General features: G+C 47.2%; 1 protein-coding gene across 1 annotated transcript in view; it reads left to right on the top strand.

Annotated features, from left to right (window-relative positions):
* Positions 1–21149, top strand: part of ACOXL (acyl-CoA oxidase like) — a 356241-nt gene that overhangs the window by 33657 nt on the left and 301435 nt on the right. The window contains exons 3-5 of the mRNA XM_052647950.1: positions 7743–7826; positions 18382–18468; positions 19042–19140. Coding sequence (XP_052503910.1) covers positions 7743–7826; positions 18382–18468; positions 19042–19140 — 270 coding nt within the window. The remainder of the gene's footprint in view (positions 1–7742; positions 7827–18381; positions 18469–19041; positions 19141–21149) is intronic.

Here is a 21149-nt window from a genome sequence, read left to right as displayed (position 1 = left end):
CTTTTCTTTTTCTGGTGTTTGGCCACGCAGCACAGCATGGAATCTTATTTCCCTGACCAGGGATTGAACCTATGCACCCTGCAGTGGGAGTATAGTGTCTTAGCCACTGGACTGCCAGGGAAGTCCTGTAATGCTTATTTTGAAAGTATTATAGTATCTTGATCAGAATTTACAATTGAAATGTATATGGAAATGCAGAAGACTTGGAATCATTAAGGCAGTTCTAAAAAAGGACACATTTGGAGGACTGTCACTATTTGTTTTCCAGACTTGTTCAAAGTGCCTCAAGATTATGTGGTATTGGCATAAGGTTAGACACATAAATTAATGGGACAGAATAGAGAGTCTTAAAATAAATCCACACATGTGTGATCAATAAATTTTTGGACAGTGTTGCCATGGCAATTCAATGGAAAAATAAAAGTCTTCTCAATAAATGGTTCTGGAGTGACTTATAAACTTACAGGAAAAAAGCTAGCTTTGATCCCTACCTCACGCTACACACACAAATAATTTGAGATGTATTATACACTTAAACGTAAATTCCACAATTACAATGTTGGTGGAAGAACAAAGGAGAAGGCAGAGGTTTCTTAGAGAGGATGTCAAATGCTAAACACATCAAAGAAAAAGAACTGATAAATTGATCTTTATCAAAATTAAAAGCTGTTGTTCATCAAAAGACATCATGAAGAGAAGAAAAAGACAATCTACAAACCAGGAAAGAATGCCTACAATGCATATATCTGAAAAAAATTATGTCCAGATACAAAAGACCTGTACCCAGGACATATAAAGAGTTCTTAGAGCTAAATGCTAAAAAGATAAACTATTCAATGTAAAAAATGGGCCAAAGACTTGAACAGAGCCTTTATAAAAGGGACCAAATGGCTAATAAGCATAGAAAAATGTGCTCAGCATCTTTAGTCATCTGAGAAATGCACATTTAAATCATAATGAGAGGCTTTCCAGGTGGCTGGGTGGCTCTGAGTCCGAGCTTGCAGTGTAGGGGCCCAGGTTCAATCCCTGGCCAGGCAGCGGGATCCCACATGCTGCAAGTAAGAGTTCTCACTTGGGCGTGAGGACCTGGTGCAGCCAAACAAATGCAGCCAGGCAGCCAGCAAACCAAAGAGCCCACAGTGAGACGTATCACAAGCCCTTGAGAGTCGCTGACCCTAGGGAAAGACAATACTGATGAAGATTTGGAGGAACTAGAAACCTCACACACTGTTGGTTGGAGTGGAGAATGGTATAGTCATTTTGCACAAGTGTTCAGCACTTCCTTACAACCCTTTAACCAGCAGTTGCATTCCTAGGGGTTTACAACAGAGAAATGGAAACACATATCCCCACAAGGACTTGTTCATGAATACTTACCTCAACTTTACTTGAAATAACCCCAAGCTGAAAACAACACAAATGTCCATCAATAAGGGATTGGACAAATGGTGGAACATTTGCAGATGGAAAACTACTCAGCCATAAACAAGAATGAATGACAGATACACAAAACAACACGGATGCCTTATTTTCCCAGAAGAAGACAGATATGAAAGTACATGCTGTACAGTTCCATTTTTGTAAGTTCAAGAACGGGAGAAGCTAGTGAATATTGATGAAAAGAGAACAGTGGTTGCCCCTGGGGGTGTTGACCCTGTAAAGGAGAATGAGGGCACTTTCTAGGTGGCACAGGAACATTGCGTGATCTTAATTGGTGTGATGGTTACACAGGTAGATGATGGACCAGAACTCATGCACTTATGCTCTCTGCATTTCGCTGTATGCAAATTTTGCCTTAATACTAAGATCATCCTGGTGATATTTGAGGCAGAGTGCAACAGGAGGCCAGCTGGAAGGCTGTTAGAATAGTCCAGGTTCAAGATGTGATGGGAGATGTAAGAAGTGAACAGACTTGGGACCCCTTTTGGAGGGAGGGTCAGGACTAGGTGGCCCAGTAGGCAAGAGTCTTGCTTAAAGCCGGCCCCAGAGGACTGACTCCTTGAAGCCCATTTACTTATTCTATTTGTATGTTTTACTCTGGTTCGTTTTCTTTCTAAAATAATTGAAGGTATATTATAATACAGAACATGTATTCAGTTCAGTTCAGTCGCTCAGTCATGTCCGACTCATTTGACCCCATGGACTGCAGCATGCCAGGCCTCCTTGTCCATCACCAACTCCCAGAGCTTACTCAAACTCATGTTCTTCAAGTTGGTGATGCCATCCAACCATCTCATCCTCTGTCATCCCCTTCTCCTCCTGCTTTCAATCTTTCCCAGTATCAGGGTCTTTTCCAATGAGTCAGTTCTTCACATCAGGTGGCCAAAGTAGTGGAGTTTCTGCTTTAGCTTCAGTCCTTCCAATGAATATTCAGGATTGATTTCCTTTAGGATTGACTGGTTGGGTCTCCTTGCAGTCCAAGGGACTCCCAAGAGTCTTCTCCAACACCACAGTTCAAAAGCATCAATTCTTTGGCGGTCAGCTTTCTTTATAGTCCAACTCTCACGTCCATACATGACCACTGGAAACACCATAGCCTTGACTAGATGGACATTTGTTGGCAAAGTAATGTCTCTGCTTTTTAATATGCTGTCTAGGTTGGTCATAGCTTTTCTTCCCAGGAGCAAGGGTCTTTTAATTTCATGGTTGCAGTTACCATCTGTAGTGATTTTGGGGCCCCCTCCCCCAAATAAAGTCTCTCACTATTTCCAATATTTCCCCATCTATTTGCCATGAAGTGATGAGACTGGATGCCATGATCTTAGTTTTCTGAATGTTGAGTTTTAAGCCAACTTCTTCACTCTCCTCTTTCACTTTTATCAAGAGGCTCTTTAATTCTTTTTCACTTTCTGCCTTAAGGGTGGTATCATCTGCATATCTGAGGTTATTGACATTTCTCCTAGCAATCTTGATTCCAGCTTGTGCCTCATCCAGCCCAGCGCTTCTCATGATGTACTCTGCATATAAGTTAAATAAGCAGGGTGACAATATACAGCCTTGATGTACTCCTTTTCCTATTTGGAACCAGTCTGTTGTTCCATGTCTGGTTCTAACTGTTGCTTCTTGACCTGCATGCAGATTTCTCAGCAGGCAGATCAGGTGGTCTGGTATGCCCATCTCTTTAAGAATTTCCCACAGTTTGTTGTGATCCACACAGTCAAAGGCTTTGGCATAAAGCAGAAGTAGATGTTTTTCTGGAACTCTCTTGCTTTTTTGATGACCCAGCAGATGTTGGCAATTTGATCTCTGGTTCCTCTGCCTTTTCTAAAACCAGCTTGAACATCTAGAAGTTCATGGTTCACATATTGTTGAAGCCTGGCTTGGAGAATTTTGAGCATTACTTTGCTAGCATGTGAAGTGAGTGCAGTTTTGTGGTAGTTTGAGCATTCTTTGGCATTGCCTTTCTTTGGGATTGGAATGAAAACTGACCTTTTCCAGTCCTATGGCCACTGCTGAGTTTTCCAAATTTGCTGGTATATTGAGTGCAGCACCTTCACAGCATCATCTTTTAGGATTTGAAATAGCTCAGCTAGAATTCCATTACCTCCACTAGCTTTGTTCGTAGTGATGCTTCCTAAGGCCCACTTGACTTCGCATTCCAGGATGTCTGGTTCTAGGTGAGTTATCACACCATCGTGATTATCTGGGTAGTGAAGATCTTTTTTGTATAGTTCTTCTCTGTATTCTTGCCACCTCTTCTTGATATCTTCTGCTTCTGTTAGGTCCATACCATTTCTGTCCTTTATTGAGCCCGTCTTTGCATGAAATGTTCCCTTGGTATCTCTGATATTCTTGAAGAGATCTCTAGTCTCTCTCATTCTGTTGATTTCTTCTGTTTCTTTGCATTGATCACTGAAGAAGGCTTTCTTATGTTATTCGTTGGAACTCTAGATTCAAATGGGTATACTTTCCTTTTCTCCTTTGCCTTTTACTTTTCTTTTCTCAGGTATTTATAAGGCCTCCTCAGACAACCATTTTTCCTTTTTGCATTTCTTTTTCTTGGGGATGGTCTTGATCACTGCCTCCTGTACAATGTCACGAACCTCCATCTGTAGTTCTTTAGGCACTCTGTCTATCAGATATAATGCCTTGAATCTATTTGTCACGTCCACTGTATAATCCTAAGAGATTTGATTTATGTCATACCTGAATGGCCTAGTGGTTTTCCCTACTTCCTTCAATTCAGTCTGTGTTTGGCAATAAGGATTTCATGATCTGAGCCACAGTCAGGTCCTGGTCTCGTTTTTGCCAACTGTATAGAGCTTCTCCGTCTTTGGCTGCAAAGAATATAATCAACTTGATTTCAGTATTGACCATCTGGTATTGACTATGTATTCAGTAAGACTGATTAAATGTAACTAAATTAGGGAAATTGAAACCAGAAGATAGAATAAGCAAATATCCCAGTTTGGGGACTGATGTTAGAAAACTAAGATCAGGAACCTATTTTTGCCCAGTCCTCTTGGCTGGGCTTCTAACAGGGCTTGCCAATGGGTTATGAAGGGGACAGTAAGGGTCTTTTAATATCAGAGGAAAGAAAGCTCAGATTATAGACACCCGTGCAGTGTTGAATCAAGTTGATTTTAGTTAAAGAAGAAGGAATATTTGTCTTTTGGAGACTCTCTGGGCTTATAAAACCAAAAATATACATTTTTGCAGAATTTGATTTGTAATAGAATATTGTATCACGAAGGTCTGATATATCAAGTGCTTTATAAAGAAATGAAGGTTATTTTAGGGGAAATTACCTTCCTTTTATTTAAGACTGAATTTATTAAGCAGAAATGTAAATATCATAGAGTATAATTTAGGATAAATTAGAAGTTTGAGTATATTCTCTATACATTTATGGAACGATTATAATTTAAAATTACTATAAGGTAATAGTCTGATATGGGAATTGAGTTTGGCTTGAATATATTCAATCATCCTAAATGAATATATAGATACAGTAGAAATACTGCAAGAATGTATGTCGAAAAATGCATTAATTATTTGATTGATCATTACTGGCATAGGCAGTTCCGTATGCTGCCAATTGAATATGGGGGGGACCTTGTAAATATTAGACATTCTTTATTTAAGAACAATTAGTAAATCAAAGGGACACGAAAGAAGAACTGAAGAAAAGGGAGAATTTATGTATGGAGAAGATGTTAAAAGTGTATGCCAGTAAGGAAATTCATCAAATTAAGCCTCGTCTTCATTCTGAAACTTTTGCTCGATGTCTTGAAATGGACCAGCCGAAATGAATGCTTGAGTGAACATCAGAGCATTAATGGCAGACTTCTATGGCTTTGCCCATAGGATCTGACAGCAAAGATCTCTGTCCTGGCAGAGACTCGAGAGGGAAAAGAACTGTCACAATCGATTTATTATGCTCCAGGATGGCTACATTTGGGGTTGGTTCTTTAGGAGATGTGATGGTAATTCATTTCACTTTTATGTGTGTAAAAGTGACCATAGCTGGATCCCAACGATGGCCAAGTCATGCTGCCCCATCCACGGTGGAAATGGAGAGAATGAAATATGACGAAAACCTTGCCTGGTTGGAGATGCTGAGGGATTTCCCTGGTCCTGATGGCTTAGGTTAACCTGCAGCAGAGCACGTGGTTTAAGGGGAAGAAGGGGCTGTTGTAATGAAGTGAGTGGGGTGATTCTTAGCAAAGTCACCTGGGGACTGGGACATGTTGGTGTCATGTCCGAGATGAGGCTGGTGATACAGGAGAGAGTTTATTGGTGACTGGGACTGGGCCGCCCAGAGTCCCGGGCTTCCTCCAGCTCCTCCAATGCCCTCCAGGGGCATTGAGGACTGGGAGCAAGAGGTCCCTGTGAGGACACTGAATATCTGGTTTCTGGCCCTTCTTCTACCACTTACTAGATGATTCTTGTTGGACAAGTCTTTTGACCTTCCTGAGCCTAGACTCTTCCATCCATGACATGGGGTCAGCACGTCTTGCCCTGTTCAACCCTTTATGAAGGGTCGTTGTGGGGACCCACAGGACAGAGGACCTAGGGACCCTCTGAAAAAGCCCGCAAATATCCACTACAGTTGTTTTTTATTATTTGCTGGGAACGAGCCCTCCCGTGTGAGTGATGCTGGAGCCAGGCACTGGTACGTGCTCCAGCCTTGGAGGTATTTTAGGAAATAATCAATCCAAGATGCACTGGGTAGCAGCCATGCTAGGAGTCATAAGTCTTCACAGTTTGCTGCTTGAGGAAATTAATAAAGCTTGAGAGGAACATTGTGAAAACCTATAGGAGGGAAAGTGGTATGTTTGGGGAGAGACCTTAAGCCAGTGTGGAAACCTAGAGTCATCCAAGGAAGACAGGCTCCTCCTGCCCTGGTGGGGCGTAGTTTACACACATGTACAAACACACACAGCACACATGTATACACATGCATTTGGGCAGCTTGCACGAGTTTTGTGGGGTGCAACTCAGAAGAGACTGGTGAGTCAAAAAGGCTAGCATTGAGACTTCCCTGGTAGTCCAGTGGTCGGGACTCCAAGCTTCCGACTCATGGGGAACAAGTTCCATCCCAGGTCCAGGAACTAAGATCCCACATTATGTGGGGGCACGGCCAGAAAAAAAAGCATTAATTCTAAGAATCGGTAATTGGAATTTACACAGGCAAGGGCCCATTACTTTTGGCAGAAATGCCACCTGCCTCTGAAGTTTTAAAATGAAACAGCAATCGTGCTCTTGTCCTGTCGCATTTCTTGCTGGTGGAGAAGAGCATGCTTGTGTAGCTCTGGGATTCAAGGCTGCTGTGCACAGCAGTGGAAGACAGGGTCACAAACGGGGACCAGACGTCATGTTTTTTAACTGATCAAAGCCCAAGGATGGTCTGTGGTTAGAAACAAATGTGAAGAATAGTGCTTTTCCTATATCCAGAATATTCCAAAACCTTCTGCATCCTCTGTTTTGACATGAAGCCTGGACTTGTGCCAGGCTCTCGCTGTTGGTGGGAGTATTGGTGAGTTGTCATGGAGAATTGTTGAGGGGAGGCCCAGGGACAAACTTGGTTAAGGCCACTTGAGGCCAAAGGCAAGTCAGTCAGGGCTGGCCTCCATGCAGGGGTAGTTGACTTCCTATTATGTGAGAAAAGACTCTTTAACCGCTCTGTCTGTGGTCTGAGACCAGATGATCGCATTAAAAAACAATGAACAGATGCTCACTACTATATATAAAAGAGAGAAACAACTAGGATTTACCGTATAGCACAAGCAACTAGACTCAATACCTTACCATAAACAGTGATGGAAAATAATAGAGGTATATGCTGGGAAAGATTGAAGGCAAAAGGAGAAGAGAGTGGCAGAGGATGAGATGGTTGGATGGCATCACCGATTCAATGGACATGAACTTGGACGAACTCCAGGAGATGGTGAAGGACAAGGAGGCCTGGTGTGCTGCAGTCCATGGGTTCACAAAGAGTTGGACATGACTTAGCACTGAACAACAACAATACATTTATATAAATATAACTGAATCACTTGGCTTGACACCTGAAACTAACACAATATTGCAAATCAACTATACTTAAATAAAAAAAAATTTATAAGGATGAAAACATTGACTTCGGTAGGGTGATAGGATTATTTTTTATTTAAAAATTGCTTAATAAAAGTATTGAAGTTTTTAAATTGTAAAAGTAACATGTTTATTATTTTTTAAAATGTTAATTTAAATGGTCAGGATTTAAGGATATCTTGACATTGGGTCTGTCATGTTTTCAGGTGGAGAAAACAAGGAATTTTGTCAGTCGGAGCCTGGTCATAGGAGAAGTCCTCTCCATAGCGGACATGGCCACAGGAGTGAAGGTGAAAGTCACTGGGTCTCCCTCCCTTCATGCACTGCGAGTTTTGTTTTATTTCACTATATTTTTTATTTATTTGGCTGTGCTAGGTCTTAGTTGTGGTGTGCGGGATCTCATTCCCTGACCAGGGATTGAACCTGGGCCCCCTGCGTTGGGAGCTTAGTGGCTTAACCACAGGACCCCCAGGGGCATCCCATGAACTGATAATTTTGAATGAAAAGGAATGAAAACAAAACAGTTCCATAGGTGTCAGTCTGTTCCTACAAAAGATGTTTATAAAATGGTACACCTGCCCAGACATCTTGAGCTCTTCTTCAGCCATTGTATTCCATCCCGTATTTGTTTTTCTTTGCTTTTCTTTCTGTATGGTTTTACTGGGTCTGCAGTGATGCCAGTTGATGCAGTTGATTTACTGCATTTATGCCAGTCAGTTATTTTCCTTTCCTTTCCTTTTATGTTTGCCGTTAGTTACGTGGGCTGCACTGGGTCCCTGTTGCCGCTCGGGCTTGCTCCAGCTGTGCTGCACGGGGCCACGCCCTGGTGGTGGTGCGCGGGCTTCTCGTGGCGGGGCTTCTCTTGTTGCGGAGACAGGCTCTCGGCACTTGGGCTTCAGTAGGTGTGGTGACGGGCTTAGTTGCCCCTCGGCATGTGGGATCTTCCTGGACCAGGAACTGAACCTATGCCCCCTGCACGGGCACATGGATTCTTAACCACTGGACCACCAGAAAATCCTCCTGAGTCTTCAACTACTGAATAATACTCCTTTGGGTGGAACAACACTTGGAATTCTTATATACTTCTTATACACTTCTCCATGTTTGCTGATTAAATGGGTATAAAATGGCATCGTGCTGTAGACTTGTTTTGCATGTACCAGCTCACCAAGGATGGTAAACAGAATAGCTTGAAAGGCATGAGTGCCGTGACCTCTCCTGATGCCCTAAGTCTCCCAGCAGGCACGTGGCTCTGCATGTACCTTCTCTCCCTCCCTGGATGCCACTGCATCTCCAAATAAGTGTCTGCATGCAGACATCCAGTTCTGATGTCCCCAAAGGGGAGAAGTTATGATTAGAACATGAAGAGGAAATGATCAAACAAGAAGCCACTGATGAGTCCAAGATGCAAGCTCTGTGTCTTCTGTGGTATAGACGTTTATATGAGTAGGAATAAAAGGGCTTCCTTGGTGGCTCAGACGGTAAAGAATCCGCCTGCAATGTAGGAGACCTGGGTTCAATCCCTGGGTGGGGAGGATCCCCTGGAGGAGGAAACGGCAACCCACTCCAGTACTCTTGCCCAGAGAATCCCATGGACGGAGGAGCCTGGTGGGCTACTGTCTGTAGGGTCTCAAGGAGTCAGACACGACTGAAGTGACTTAGCATGCAGCAGCAGAAATTAAAAATGAAGACTTCTGTGAATGCCATCCCAAGGTGAGGATGTTTGTGGGGAAGCTGGCTTCCCTACGATTTCAGCCAGGCAGAGTCTGTTCTCTCTTGGCTGTGGGCTTCCGCAGTGAAGAAAGTCAGCTCAGATGCTCAAACAGATCCTCTTCTCAGAAATCCTAGAGGATCCTGCTCAAGACTCATGAGCCTCAGCTGGTCGTTTTGCTACATGGCCCCCGCTTCTGTCTGGCAGGTCTCTATGGGGAAGCCTCCACAGGCCGTCCCCACTCTCTGGGTAGGACACCTGCTTGTCTGCACCTGCAGGGTCTTGCACGGAGCCAGGTGCACAGAGCTGCATAGGGAATGTTTGAGCGAATGAGGGAAGGGCAGCTTCTGGTATCCACAGACCGAAGAAACATTTCAGCCTGTTGCAATGTGTGGACCTTACTTCTTGGGTTGGCCAAATCGTTCGTTTACGGTTTTTCCACAAGATGCTACAGAAATCCGAATGAACTTTTGGGCCAACCAAGTAGACACTGATTCAAACAACAAACTGTAAAGAAAGACTAGGAATCAGTTGGGGAGATTTGAACATTGGCTCTCTGGCAGTATTAAAAGATTATTATTGTGTCTGAGGTGAAATAATAGTTTTAGGATCATGCTTTTAAGAAGAGTCCTTACCTTTGACAGAGGCTTAGGAGATACTTAGGGATGAAGTGACAGGATGTTTGGGATAAACTTTGAGATCACCTGGGGTGTAGAATGGGGGAAAAATGAATAAAATGGTCCGCGAGCTGGGCATTGTTGAGTTCATGATACCCTTCTATTTTGTTTGAATTTTCCCACAATAGAAGACTTTTTAAAAAAGTTTTACTCCTGAGTATCCTAGATGGAAATCTGAATAGATTTAAAGAAGCAGACCTTTAAAAGTGCTCCTCTGATCACATCAGTCCTCTACTGAGGACCTCTTCCTCTTGTGGTTTAGAGAAGGCCTGCAGCCCTTGAGCTGGCTCACAGGTCGTCACATCGTCGGGCCGACGTTCGCCTCTGCAGACGCCTCTGTGCCGTATGGTCCCGCCCGGGAGACCCGCCATCGTGGCCTTCTTTCGGTCCCTTGTTTCCACATCTGGACCACTCATGCCGTCACCCTGGAAGGATCCTTTCTCCTCCTTCACCTGCCTGACGCTCATTCTCAAGTCCCTGCTCGAGTGTCCTTCTTTGAGGGAAACCTCCCTCCAGCCTCAAGCTTCTTTCTTTCTTTCTGTCCACGCGAGTCTTTGCTGCCGCGCAGGCTTTTCTCTAGCTGTGGTGCGCGCGGGCTGCCCTGGTTCCTGGCTGCTCTTGGCGGGGGCTTCTCTTTTTGCAGAGCGTGGGCTCTGGGTGCACTTGAGCGTCCGTGCTTGCTGCGCGTGGGCTCAGCAGTTCAGTCCGCCAGCTCCAGAGCACAGGCGCCGTAGTGTAGCGCGCAGGCTGAGTTGCTCCACGGCGTGTGGGGTCTTCCTGGACCGGGGCTGGAACCCCTGTTTCCTACATTGGTAGGGAGATTCTTTATCACTGAGCTGCCAGGGAAGCCCAAGCCTGAAGTTTAAAGCCCACTTACATGTTGTCATCTGTCCTTGTACCTTACAGCGTCTGTCTGGGTGTGCACCCATTTTGGATCGATGTATTTATTCACATGTCTACTGTATGTCACTTAGCACCGCTAGAGGGCAAAATCCTTGGAGACTGTCTCTGTCTATGTTCTTGCTATGTAGGAAGTGTCACGGACTCGATGGATGTGAGTCTGAGTGAACTCCGGGAGATGGTGATGGACAGGGAGGCCTGGCGTGCTGCAATTCATGGGGTCGCGAAGAGTCGGACACGACTGAGCGACTGAACTGAACTGAACTGAGGAAGTGTCAAGACATGAATATTAAATAATGCATAGAATCAAAGCTGTTTGGCAGTCACTCAAAAGGTTAAATGTAGAACTACTGTACGATGGAGCAGTTCCACTCCTAGTAATGTACCCCGAAGAATTAAAGCAGGGACTTAAGTAGATCCTTGTATGCGGATGTTCATTGCAGCGTTGTTCACAGTGGCTGAAAGAAACAAGTATCCATCAATGCATGAATGAATAAGCAAAATACTGTCTAATATATAGAATGTACCATGGAATGTCACTCAGCCATAAAGATGAATGACGTTCTGGTACCTGTTACAACACGAATCTTGAAAATATGCGAAGTGAAATAAGCCAGATCCATGAGGGCAAATACTGTATGATTCTACTTATATGAACATTTGAGAATAGACAAATTAATTTATAGAGATAAAAAGTAAATTACAGGTTCCCAGAGGCTGAGCGAAGAGGAGAATGGGGTCAGTTGTTGGTTAATGGGCAGTTTGTTGGGAGGATGAGACAGTTTTAGAAGTAGTGCCGATGGTTGCATAATCCTGTTAGTATAGTTCATCCTGCTGAACTGTGCACGTAACCGCGGCTAAAATGGCAAGCTTTAGGTTATAACATTTATGTTATTATTATGCCATAATAAAAAGACTTGGAAAATTGACCGAAAATGAGAATTAGGGACTTCCCCTTGGTGGTCCAGTGGTAAAGACTTTCTCTTTTCTAATGTTGGGGGTGTGGATTCAATCCCTGGTCAGGAAGCCATGCCTCATGGCCAAAAAAAAACACCCAAAACATAAAACAAAAACGATATTGTGACAAATCAATAAAGACTTTAAAAATGGTCCGTGTGAAAAACATAATGACAATGAACCCTGTTTGCTTTTCCCTCACGTGAGTTGTTTGTTGCTGTCGTTGAGTTGCTAAACCATGTCTGACTCTGCAACCCTATGAACTGTAGCTTGCCAGACTCCTCTGTCCCTGGGATTTTCCAGGCAGAAATACTGAAGTGGGTTGCCATTCCCTTCTCCAGGGGATCTTCCTGACCCAGGAATTGAACCTGGGTCTCCTGCAGTGACAGCCAGTGGCAGGAGGATTCTTTTCTGCTGAGTCACCAGGAAAGCGCTACATACAGGGTAATCTTTTTTACTTTGTGCTCGGACACCCTAGACAGTTAGCGGAAGGTGTAGGTTGTGCCCCTGGTCCAGCCCATCTGCCTTTCCTGTTGGTGATGGAGGGAGACTTCCGGTGAGGGGAAGGCAGTGCATGGTGAATGGGTGAGTGAGTCCTGGGTTGGTCACGACCTCCCCACATCTCACTGCCAGCCCAAGGCCCCTGTGGCTCTCCTGGTCACCTGAACTGGCCGTCAACCTGAACATCAGTTCATCAGCATTATCTGCACCCCGTAGACCTGAGCGCCTCTTTCTCTTCCTCTGAGTCTGCATCATCCAGCAGCTCCAAGTGTCCGTAAGTGCTTTGGACAAACACAGTTGTACTCACACAGCCAAGTGCTGGCTGAGCCAAGGGCTGCTTGGAGAGCGACTCACAGTGACGGGGTGGGGAAAGGGAGAGGGGTGCCAGAGAGAGAGAGACCTTCTCTCCTGAGGGCTTTGAATCTCACTCTGACTTGGGAGCCAGCCCAAGGTCTCCCGCCAAACAGGCTGATGCAATCTGGATGAACTTACAGCCAAAAGAATCGAGACCTGCTTCCTTTTCTTCTTCCCCATGACGGCTCCTGTTTCCCCTTATTTGAATCATCTCACTCTGTCTTGGTTTGCGTAGGCTGCCATGATAAAGAGCTACAGAATTGGTGGTTTGAACAACAGAAATTAACTTTCTCATGGTCTGGAGGCTGGGAAATCCAAGATCTAGCTGCCAGCTGATTCAGTTCCAGGTTAGGGCCCTCTTTCTGGCTTGTAAGCAGCCAGCCACCTTCTCTGTGTGTGCTCACATTTCAGGAGCAGGGTGGGGGAGACAGAGAGAGAGAGAAAAGAGAGAGAAAGAGAGAGTGCCCTCTGGTATTTCTTGTAAGGGCACTAATCCCATCATGAGGGCCCCATCCTAAAGATCCCATTTAAATATGGTTAGTTCCCAAAGGTCCTATATCCTAACACCACGCTGGGGATTAAAGCTTCTGCATATGAATTCTGGGCTTCTCTGGTGGTTCAGCAGTAAAGAATCCACCTCCCAATGCAGGAGATGCAGGTTCCATCCCTGCATTAGGAAAATTCCCTGAAGGAGGAAATGACAACCCATTCCAATATTCTTGCCAGGAAAATCTCATGGACTAAAGGAGCCTTTTGGGTAACAGTCTCTGGGGTCGCAAAGAGTTGGACGTGACTTAGCGACTGCACAGCAGCAAATAGAGGAGTTTTTGGGTGAAGACCTAACAACTTAGTGCACTGCACTATCCTTGTGGGGTCACCACTGTTTCAAAAACTGATTGCACTGCCTCGGTATAGCCCATCTACTCTTTGTTTTCTTTTTTAAACATATTTATTCATTAGACTATGGCAGTCCTTAGTTGTGTGACACGTGGAATCTTTAGTTATGGCATGTGGGATCTAGTTCCCTGACCAGGGATCAAACCTACCCCTTTTATTGGGAGTATGGGGTCTTAGCCACTTGACCACCAGATAAGTTCCTCCCATCTGCTTTTGAAATGGAAACAATCTGAATGCACTCTTTAGGGGACCTGCTGTCTGACCACCATGTAGAAAGGACCTGGATTCTTGCACACATCAGAGACCTGGCAGGTCCGTGGTGTCAGGGAGATGGTCAGAATGATGTGTGTTCATGTCCCAACTCCGAGACATCTCCATCACGGCCCTAGATGTCCCATCATACTCCTGCAGCTTCGTTTTCTATGAGGATGGTGATGCTAGCTGGTGTTGATGCCCAGTCACAGGCTGGTTCAGATTTAAGCCAATGGTGCCCAGGAGAAGCTCCAGGCCATGCCTTGCAGGTTGCAGGAGCTATGTAAGTGGTGGTGGTGGTGGTGGGGGGCTGCAGCTCTTGACGTGGGACTTCCCCAAGCGGGCTGCCAGATGGTGGCTCAGCTAGTGGGTGGAGGAGGGACCAACCTTTGTTCCCAGACCCAGCTCATTCAGCTTTTCCTGCCCAGGGGTTGGCTCTCCTAGCCACTCTTTGGGAGCTAAAGGGCCTTGCTGGAGGCCATATCCCTGGGCCCATCAGCCTGTCCTGACCGTAGTTCCCAGCTCCCAACTGTGGCCACTGGAGACTGTTACCAGCCCTCCCTGGGCCTGTTGTGCTCATGATTCCCTGCACTTGACCTTGGAGCTGTGTCTGTGGTCCTCCAGAGAAGTGAGAAAGGAGAGAGGGGTCTTTCTCAAACAAGCAGTACAGGTGTTCAGTTCAGTTCAGTTCAGTCGCTCAGTCGTGTCCGACTCTTGGCAACCCCATGAATCGCAGCACACCAGGCCTCCCTGTCCATCACCAACTCCCGGACTTCACTCAGACTCACGTCCATCGAGTCAGTGATGCCATCCAGCCATCTCATCCTCGGTCGTCCCCTTCTCCTCCTGCCCCCAATCCCTCCCAGCATCAATCTTTTCCAATGAGTCAACTCTTCGCATGAGGTGGCCAAAGTACTGGAGTTTCAGCTTTAGAATCGTTCCCTCCAAAGAAATCCCAGGGCTGATCTCCTTCAGAATGGACTGGTTGGATCTCCTTGCAGTCCAAGGGACTCTCAAGAGTCTTCTCCAACACCACAGTTCAGAGGCATCAATTCTTCGGCACGTGTACATGTATTTAAAGTTAGGGTTTTCCTTAGGTGTCCCTTGCCTCCCGCTTCCCTGATTTATTTCCTTGTCGCTGCTTTTCCCAGCATTTCTCTGTATCCTGCCTCCTGAGGTGGGCTGGGGTCCAGCCAGAGCAGGACTCTCACAGGCAGTGTTGGGAGCAGTGGGCTGGTGCCCTGTCACGGGGACACCTGGTGCTGCTCCTCGTGGTGGCTCCGTGTCCTTCTCCATTCCAGCTCAGCATCTCTGTTTTAGGGAATCCACCCCCTCCTGCCTGGCTTCTCCTGCAGGCTCCTTCCTTGCAATGGATGATCGTCCATCTATCTGAAGACTCGGGTCAAAGACCAGGTATCACACTGCCCCCACCTCCCGAGTCTAACCCACCAGCTCTGTCTCCAGAATCCTCCCCAGACACCTCCACTTCTCATGCCTTTTACTGCGATCTGACCACCATGCCCTGGCCAGACACCCGGGCCTGCCCACCTGGCTGGGTGCCACGCCCTGCTCAGAGTACAGCAGGCCAGGGAGCTGCCTGTGAGAGTCCCCCAAGGGCCTCCCCAGCTGTCAGATTCCCTGCTCTTTGGAGACTGAGGCTTTGGCGACGGCGTGCTGGTCAGCACGTGGGGAAGAGGCCCGTGTTTGAACAGACTGTGTGGATCAGGGTCTCGCAGGTAATGCCTCAGTTAACTCCTGCAGTTTTAAGAACATTCTTTAATTTTTGGCTGTGCTGGGTCTGTGTCACTGTGAGGGCCTTCTCTAGTTGCGGTGGGCAGGGATGACCCTCTAGTTGCGGTGTGCTGGCCTCTCCTTGTGGTGGCTTCTCTAGGTGCGGAGCACAGGCTTTAGGGTGCACAAACTTCAGTCTCCGCGGCTCCTGGGCCCTAGAGCCCAGGCTCAGTAGTACTGGCACACAGGCTTTAGTTGCCCACGCCCTGTGGAATCTTCCTGGATCAGGGATTGAACCTGTTTCCTGCATTGGCAGGCCGATTCTTTACCACTGAGCCACCAGGGAAGCCCAGCTCCTGTGGTTTTCCAGAAGCCTGCAGGTTTCACTCACCCAGCCCAGTGCTCCTATTAGGAGCGTTTAGTGAATGGAGTTTTTCAAAAGGTAGCCGACTCATTTCCTGTCTTTCTAAAAAGGAGGAAAAAATGTAAAACCTAGGAAAACAATACACCATAAAGAACACGTTAGCCACCAGCCAAAGAGACTTAAGGGCAGAAAATTCAACCTGTTTTAGTTTTAGAAAAATATTTTTCTTTAACTTGATTTCCAAGAGGGTTTGGGGGGGAAAAGGGCTATTTGGATGGGTTCCATTTTCCTGGGTTGGAGTTGGAACAGCAGCTTGCTGGGTCGGCAGTGATTCCAAGGAGCAGGGAACTGGGAAATCAGGGTGCTCAGCCTCTTCCAAGGACGTTTGGTCACTCTCCAAATGCAAAGCGCCTCACATGTCACGTGTAATTAGTGAAATTCATCCGTTGTGATGTCAGAGCATTTCAGCTGGTCAAGTGGTTCACTTCAACTTGATGAAGTGGCCTTTTTGGAAGTTAGCGTAAGGCTGATTACACCCGTGTGGTGCAGGGTATGGGCCCCAGCAGAGGCTGATGACAGTTCTCAGATGGGAGCATGTGAAGATGCCGTTTCTGCCGCTTACCTGCACGGTCTTCCTCGGGGTCACTGTGTCCACTGGGATGCATTCCATTGCAGTGACCCCAGAAAAAGTCACCTATTGGCTGTTGTAGTCGAAGAGTCCAGGGTCCAGCTCACTTCAGATGTGGGTGTGTGGGACCTGGTCCCTCTCATCTCTCAGCTTCTCCTCACTTTGACCCCCACGCACTGGCTTCCTTCACCAGCTCTCTTGATGGCAAGAGCAATCCCCACCCTCCCTTCTTCCAAGTTCCATTACTTCCAATAAAAGAGAAGTCTCTCTCTCTAATAGCTGACTCCTGTGTCCAGTGGCCAGTCTGATAGGACCCACTCAGATCATGGATTCATCCCTTGGCCACGATGTTATGTAGAGTGGCCAGTCCTGGGTCCCAGGCTCATCTGAAAGCTGGACTGGAGATTGACATTAGCCACGAGCCACTTGGACTGAATCTGGGGGAAGAGGGCTCCCAAGAGGAAAGCTGGGGCTGTGTTCCTATGAAGGGATGCTGAACGGCAAGCACAGCAAATGTCTGAACGCCTGAGCTCTTCTGTCTTTGCACTCAGCCCCCTGCTCCCTTCAAACGGCCCTGCTCAAGCCACCCTTCCTTTTCTTCTTTCTCTTCCTCTTGACCAAAGTGCTTGGCAGTTGCCTCTTACTGAACCTTGCTACAAAGGGCTGTTAGGTGTCAGGCAGCTTGGATTTGAACCCCAGCCCTGCGTGCTTCCTCAGGTGCAGCTGTGGACAGGTCACTTCCTTCTCCTGAACCTCACTGTCCTCATCTGTCAAGTGCAAAAGTGGAGGTGAAAGTGTCAGTTGCTTCGTCCTGTCTGACTCTTTGCAATTCCGTGGACTGTAGCCTGCTAGGCTCCTCTGTCCATGGAATTCTCCAGGCAAGAATGCTGGAGTAGGTAGCCATTCCCTTCTCCAGGGGATCTTCCCAGTTCAGGGATCGAACCTGGGTCTCCAGCAATGCAGGAAGAGTCTTAACTGTCTGAGCCACCAGGGAAGCCTGGTGAGGGGAATTGCCAATTATCAAGTGAGGGGAATTGTGTTTTTCTCCTGGGATAGTTGTGATAGGCAGTGAGTGTGTGGAGCTCAGACCCTGGAAGGCGGGAGGGCACAGTAAGTGGGGGCTCACCATCCACTGTGTCTGTCAGATGGGGAAACTCAGGCATTGTGTCAGTGTGCAAGGTCCCGCAGTCTAGCCTGCCTCATCTGAGCCCAGTGCCTGCTCATGCTGTAGCCTTACCTCTTCCATCCACCTTCCTGTTTGCAGACTGTTTCTCATGGACTCTCCAGGCTGCGGTCAGCACCTGGGATCAGTGCACAAAGGCTGTTGCCTATCTTCGACCTACCAGGCACCAAATTAAACCCTGAGCAGACAAGGCAGGGGCTTCCCTGGTGGTTCAGATGGTAGAGAATCTGCCTGCAGTGAGGGAGACCCAGGTTATATTCCCTGGGTCTGGAAGATCCCCTGGAGGAGGGCATGGCAACCCACTTCAGTATTCTTGCCTGGAGAGTCCCATGGACAGAGGACAGAATCCATGGACCCTACAGTCTGTAGGGTTGCCAAGAGTTAGACATGACTGAGTGACTAACACTTTCCCTTTTTCAGACAAGGCAGAGTGATGGGGTGAACCAGGCCTCCCTGAGGATGGGGGATGGATGCGCTGTGCTGCTGGGGTGGCCTCTGCACAAAGGGGAACCGAGAGCCGTGCCTGCCCAGGCCGTGAGGGGGAGGGCGTGGATGCCTTGCTGCTTGTGGGGTGAAGGTAGAGCTTGATGAGCTGATCGGTGTTCCTTGAATGGCTTTTGCCCAATGGGTTCGGTCGTCATTAAGTTGTTGACTGTTTCTAACAGTGGTCTGTACTGTGCTTGTTTCCAGTGTGGAATAATTTACTGGCTGTTCGGTGGGGCCATCAGAAATCTCGGAGGCCCAGCACACGTAACTCAGTGGCTTCAGCCTCTCCAGGTATGACATGGGCCACCTTAGACAGTTTCTATGAAGGTGAAAGTGAAAGTCGCTCAGTTGTGTCCTACTCTTTCCGACCCGTGGACTATACAGTCCATGGAATTCTCCAGACCAGAATACTAGAGTGGGTAGCAAAACTTCACAGTAGTTAGGGGTGTGTGTTTGCAGAAAAAGAAAATGAAATATAGAATTAGTGTCAGCCAGAGCTTTGAAATGAGAATCCTGACTCCCTTTTTTAGATTGCACAGGACTGTCATATTGTTATCACCCTAGTTGTCACCAGACTTTTTATAATATCTCCAACTTACTATTCCCTCTCTTGCCGGTGTTCTTAATGATCCGTTGTTCAATTGTTGAGTCGCTCAGTCCTGTCCGACTCTTTGTAACCCCGTGGACTGCACCACGCCAGGCTTCCCTGTCCTTCACCATCTCATGGAGTTTGCTCAGACTCACGTCCGTTGAGTCAGTGATGCCATCCAGCCATCCCGTCCTCTGAGAGAATGATCTGAGAGGTCGGCAGTTAGAGCAGCCATTTGACTAGCTGATTCCCTTCTAACACCCGGTCAACTCCAGGAGCAGAAATACACGGGGATGTTTGCAATGACCGAGAGGGGCCACGGGAGCAACGTCAGAGGGATCCAGACCGAAGCCACCTTTGACTTCTCTGCACAGGTGAGGATTCTTCCTGTGGTTCTGCGGTTCTGTGGGCAGAAGACTTGAACCCAGCAGACCCCCCTTCCTCTTCCTCCCGAGACCATGCTCAACCACGCTGTGTGCACCCTTTAGCCAGAGGTGCTCGGATTTGGAAGTGTCTGAGTTTTAGTGGAGGTGGATGTATGCTCAGCCTCCCTGAGTCTATACCAACACTTGCACAGCACCTATCTTGGGAGGATGCTGCTGAGACGTTTGAGGTGCACTTATTGACTTAATGCTTTGGGGAAGCTTGGTGAGAACAGGACCTCCACCATCTTGTGGTCCTTCTGAACTGTAGCAGGCACATGGGTTTAAGAGAGGTCTCTGTTGGTGCATCACCCCATGGGGCAGGAGGGCACTGTGTGTGCTGGACCTCCTTCTGGGAGCCGAGTCCTTGGTGCTGGCATTGATACCAACCAGGGTTCTTGACCTTCCCCAGTCAGTAGAAACTGACCAGAGGCCAGACAAGAAATTCAGGCAAGGCTCTACTGGGGCCCCTGCTGCAGCAGGGGGAGGTGAGAGCAGGCATCAGGTTTTCTTGCTTGCTCACTCCCTGGGTGGGGGCAAGCTGATTCCTTACATGGGGTGAGTATACGGGTGTGTCGAGGGGTCAGGCCAGAGGGATGGCTTAGATGGTTTGCCTGCCCGTGAGGTGGTGTGTGCAGGGGGTATGGTCAGTATCCTGTTTTTGCTCCCGACACCCTGCTTTTTCTCCAGGCTCTTCAAAATTGGCAGTTGGGTTTTTTTGGTTTCTTTGTATGTTTTCTCTATAATTTTGCCCCAACTGAGCATGCACACAATTATTTTTAGTTCAGTATTGTATCTTTATATACTGTGTTGTTTGAGGAGAGGTGTAGACAGGTGCAAGCATCGCAGCAAAGGGGCCCAGGTCCCAGGTCTGTCTCAGCATGAGGCAGTATCTCTAACTGCTGCTGCGAAGTCGCTTCAGTCGTGTCCGACTCTGTGCGAGCCCATAGACGGCAGCCTACCAGGCTCCTCTGTCCGTGGGATTTTCCAGGCAAGAACACTGGAGTGGGTTGCCATTTCCTTCTCCAATGCAGGAAAGTGAAAAGTGAGAGTGAAGTCGCTCAGTTGTGTCCGACTCTTAGTGATACCATGGACTGCAGCCCACCAGGCTCCTCCGTCCATGGGATTTTCCAGGCAAGAATACTGGAGTGGGGTGCCATTGCCTTCTCCATCTTTAACTGTCATATGGACAAAAATCCACAAGGCAACCAAAATAAAATTTGACAAAACAATCTGACTTTATTACATGGGTTGTTGTTGTTTAGTTGCTCAGTCGTGTCCGACTCTTTTGTGGCCCCATGGACTGTAGCCTGTCAGGCTCCTCTGTACGTGGGATTTTCCAGGCAAGGATACTGGAGTGGGCTGCCATTTCTTTCTCTAGGGGATCTTTCTGACTCAGGGATCAAACCTGTGTCTCCTGCTTGGAAGGTGGATTCTTTACCTCCAAGCCACCAGAGAAGCCCTGTTGTATGGGATGAACTCCAATTTGCGACCCCATGAATTGCAGCACGCCAGGCCTCCCTGTCCATCACCAACTCCCGGAGTTCACTCAGACTCACGTCCATCGAGTCCGTGATGCCATCCAGCCATCTCATCCTCTGTCGTCCCCTCCTCCTCCTGCCCCCAATCCCTCCCAGCATCAGAGTCTTTTCCAGTGAGTCAACTCTTCGCATGAGGTGGCCAAAGTACTGGAGTTTCAGGTTTAGCATCATTCCTTCCAAAGAAATCCCAGGGCTGATCTTCAGAATGGACTGGTTGGATCTCCTTGCAGTCCAAGGAACTCTCAAGACTCTTCTCCAACACCACAGTTCAAAAGCATCAATTCTTTGGCGCTCAGCTTTCTTCACAGTCCAACTCTCACATTCATACATGACCACTGGAAAAACCACAGCCTTGACTAGACGGACATTTGTTGGCAAAGTAATGTCTCTGCTTTTGTATATGCTATCTAGGTTGGTCAT

Source organism: Budorcas taxicolor, chromosome 11 (genome assembly GCF_023091745.1).
Source record: "Budorcas taxicolor isolate Tak-1 chromosome 11, Takin1.1, whole genome shotgun sequence".
In the NCBI taxonomy this organism is placed as follows: Eukaryota; Metazoa; Chordata; class Mammalia; order Artiodactyla; family Bovidae; genus Budorcas; species Budorcas taxicolor.
The sequence above is the reverse complement of the archived record's forward strand: the minus strand, read 5'-3'. Positions and strand labels throughout refer to the sequence as shown.